At 33.6% G+C, this 1744-nt stretch overlaps 1 protein-coding gene across 1 annotated transcript in view; it reads left to right on the top strand.

Moving 5' to 3' along the window:
- LOC106868956 (uncharacterized) overlaps positions 1 to 1432 on the top strand; it is a 5995-nt gene extending 4563 nt beyond the window's left edge. Inside the window, exon 4 of the mRNA XM_014914429.2 lies at positions 1351 to 1432. Coding sequence (XP_014769915.2) covers positions 1351 to 1432 — 82 coding nt within the window. The remainder of the gene's footprint in view (positions 1 to 1350) is intronic.
- Positions 1433 to 1744: the final 312 nt, after the last annotated feature.

The raw sequence follows: 1744 nt of genomic DNA, 5'->3' as shown, positions 1-1744 counted from the left end.
TTTACATTCCAAGGGAAATAACTTTCACGCGCTTCATTTTTCTAAGTACGTGTGTGTGTGTGCATGTATGTGTGTATATATATATGATGTGTGTGTGTGTGTGTATACACAATACAAATAAGATGATATTTTTTTTCGAATGTAGAGTTGTCGTTAGAACATCAGAAATACTGGGTAAGTTTGTCAACGGCTGGTTGTTGACCAAATTTTTCTGCCTTGTAAGAGTAATTTACCCAGTATTTACCTGTTCTAACGGAAACTCTGCATTAAATAAACAAAAATCTTATTTGTATCATGCAATACACATTTCGACGCTTCTAATAAAAAAAAAAATTGTTTACATTTATACGCGCACGCACACACACACGCATGCGTACACACTTCGTTCCTGCTCTAGTATCTATATATGGCATTTACATTTGCCAATAGCCGACAATTTATTCCAGAGATATATATATGCAAAGCGATAGGCTCTTCACTTTTGTGATTTTATTATCATTTTTATTATTAAAGCAACAAGCTGGCAGTATTGCTTGTGTATCAGACAAAATGCCCCAGTAGCATTTCATTTGAATCTCTACGTTCTGAGTTCGAATTCCACTGAGGTTGACTTTAGCTTTCGTCCTTTTAGGCTCAGTAAAACTAGTACTAATCAAATACTAGGTTGAAAGAAATCGATTTATCCCTTCCCCTAAAATTGCTGGCTTTATGCCAAAATTTGAATCTTATTCTTCTTCTTCTTATTATTATTATTATTGATAATAAGGTGGTGAACTGGCAAAATCGTTAGCAAGCCGGGTAAAATGCTTATTGGTTTTCTGCCCGTCACTACATTCCAAGTTCAAATTCCACCGAGGTTGACTTTGCCTTTTATCCTTTCAGGGTTGATAGATTAAGTACCAGTGAAACACTGGGGTCGATGTAATCAACTAGTCCCCTTCCCCCAAAAAAATTCAAGCCTTGTACCTTTAGTAGAAAGGATTATTATTATTTATAAATTTTTACTAGATTTTTTTAGAAAATTTTCAGGATAAAGAAAACAAACTAAAATATGAAATCTAATGCAAATATTTTCATTTTGTCCAAATTTGCAGATATTTTTCAGCAAAACAATCTTTGTTAATTACTAAAAGAAACCTATTTTATTTTCTGTCAATTAAAATGATTTTGTTTTTAATTCTTTGTTATTTATTTATTTATTATTTGATGCCTTTCAATGGTGTATGTTTCTGCAGTAAATTAGCAGAAAAATGGAAAACCGTGCAGTAAGTATTTAAGCTCTTTGGCTTAACCCATTAGCTCATCATCTTGTAGATTTGAGATTTTGATGGTGTGGTTGCTTATTTTCAGAATGACATTGTTTAATATGAAATACAAGAATGACCAAAGGGTGTATGAACTCAAGAGAGTCAACATCCATCTAATTATGTGACACACATACACACATGCAAGTACTTCAAAAATTTTTGGCTTGGTGCCAGTTTTGCATTTAGCCTACATTGTGTTTTTTTTCTTTACCTGTTCCACATCTGCAAATTTTGTAGCACCAGCTTTTGTCACCAATGATGACCTTAAAAAAATAGGTCTGAACCAATTTCCAACTGTTCTTTCAGTTCATAACATGCATTCAGTTGCGACTGCTTTTGATCTTCCGTGAACAAACGAGGCACAAATTTTGCTGGAATTCTTTTCATTTGCAATTCTTCACTCAGAATTCATTGGCAAGAGCTCCAGGACACACCAG

This window comes from Octopus bimaculoides, chromosome 24, assembly GCF_001194135.2.
Source record: "Octopus bimaculoides isolate UCB-OBI-ISO-001 chromosome 24, ASM119413v2, whole genome shotgun sequence".
Classification (NCBI taxonomy): domain Eukaryota; kingdom Metazoa; phylum Mollusca; class Cephalopoda; order Octopoda; family Octopodidae; genus Octopus; species Octopus bimaculoides.
Note: the sequence above shows the minus strand (reverse complement) of the source record. Positions and strands in the feature narration are given on the sequence as shown.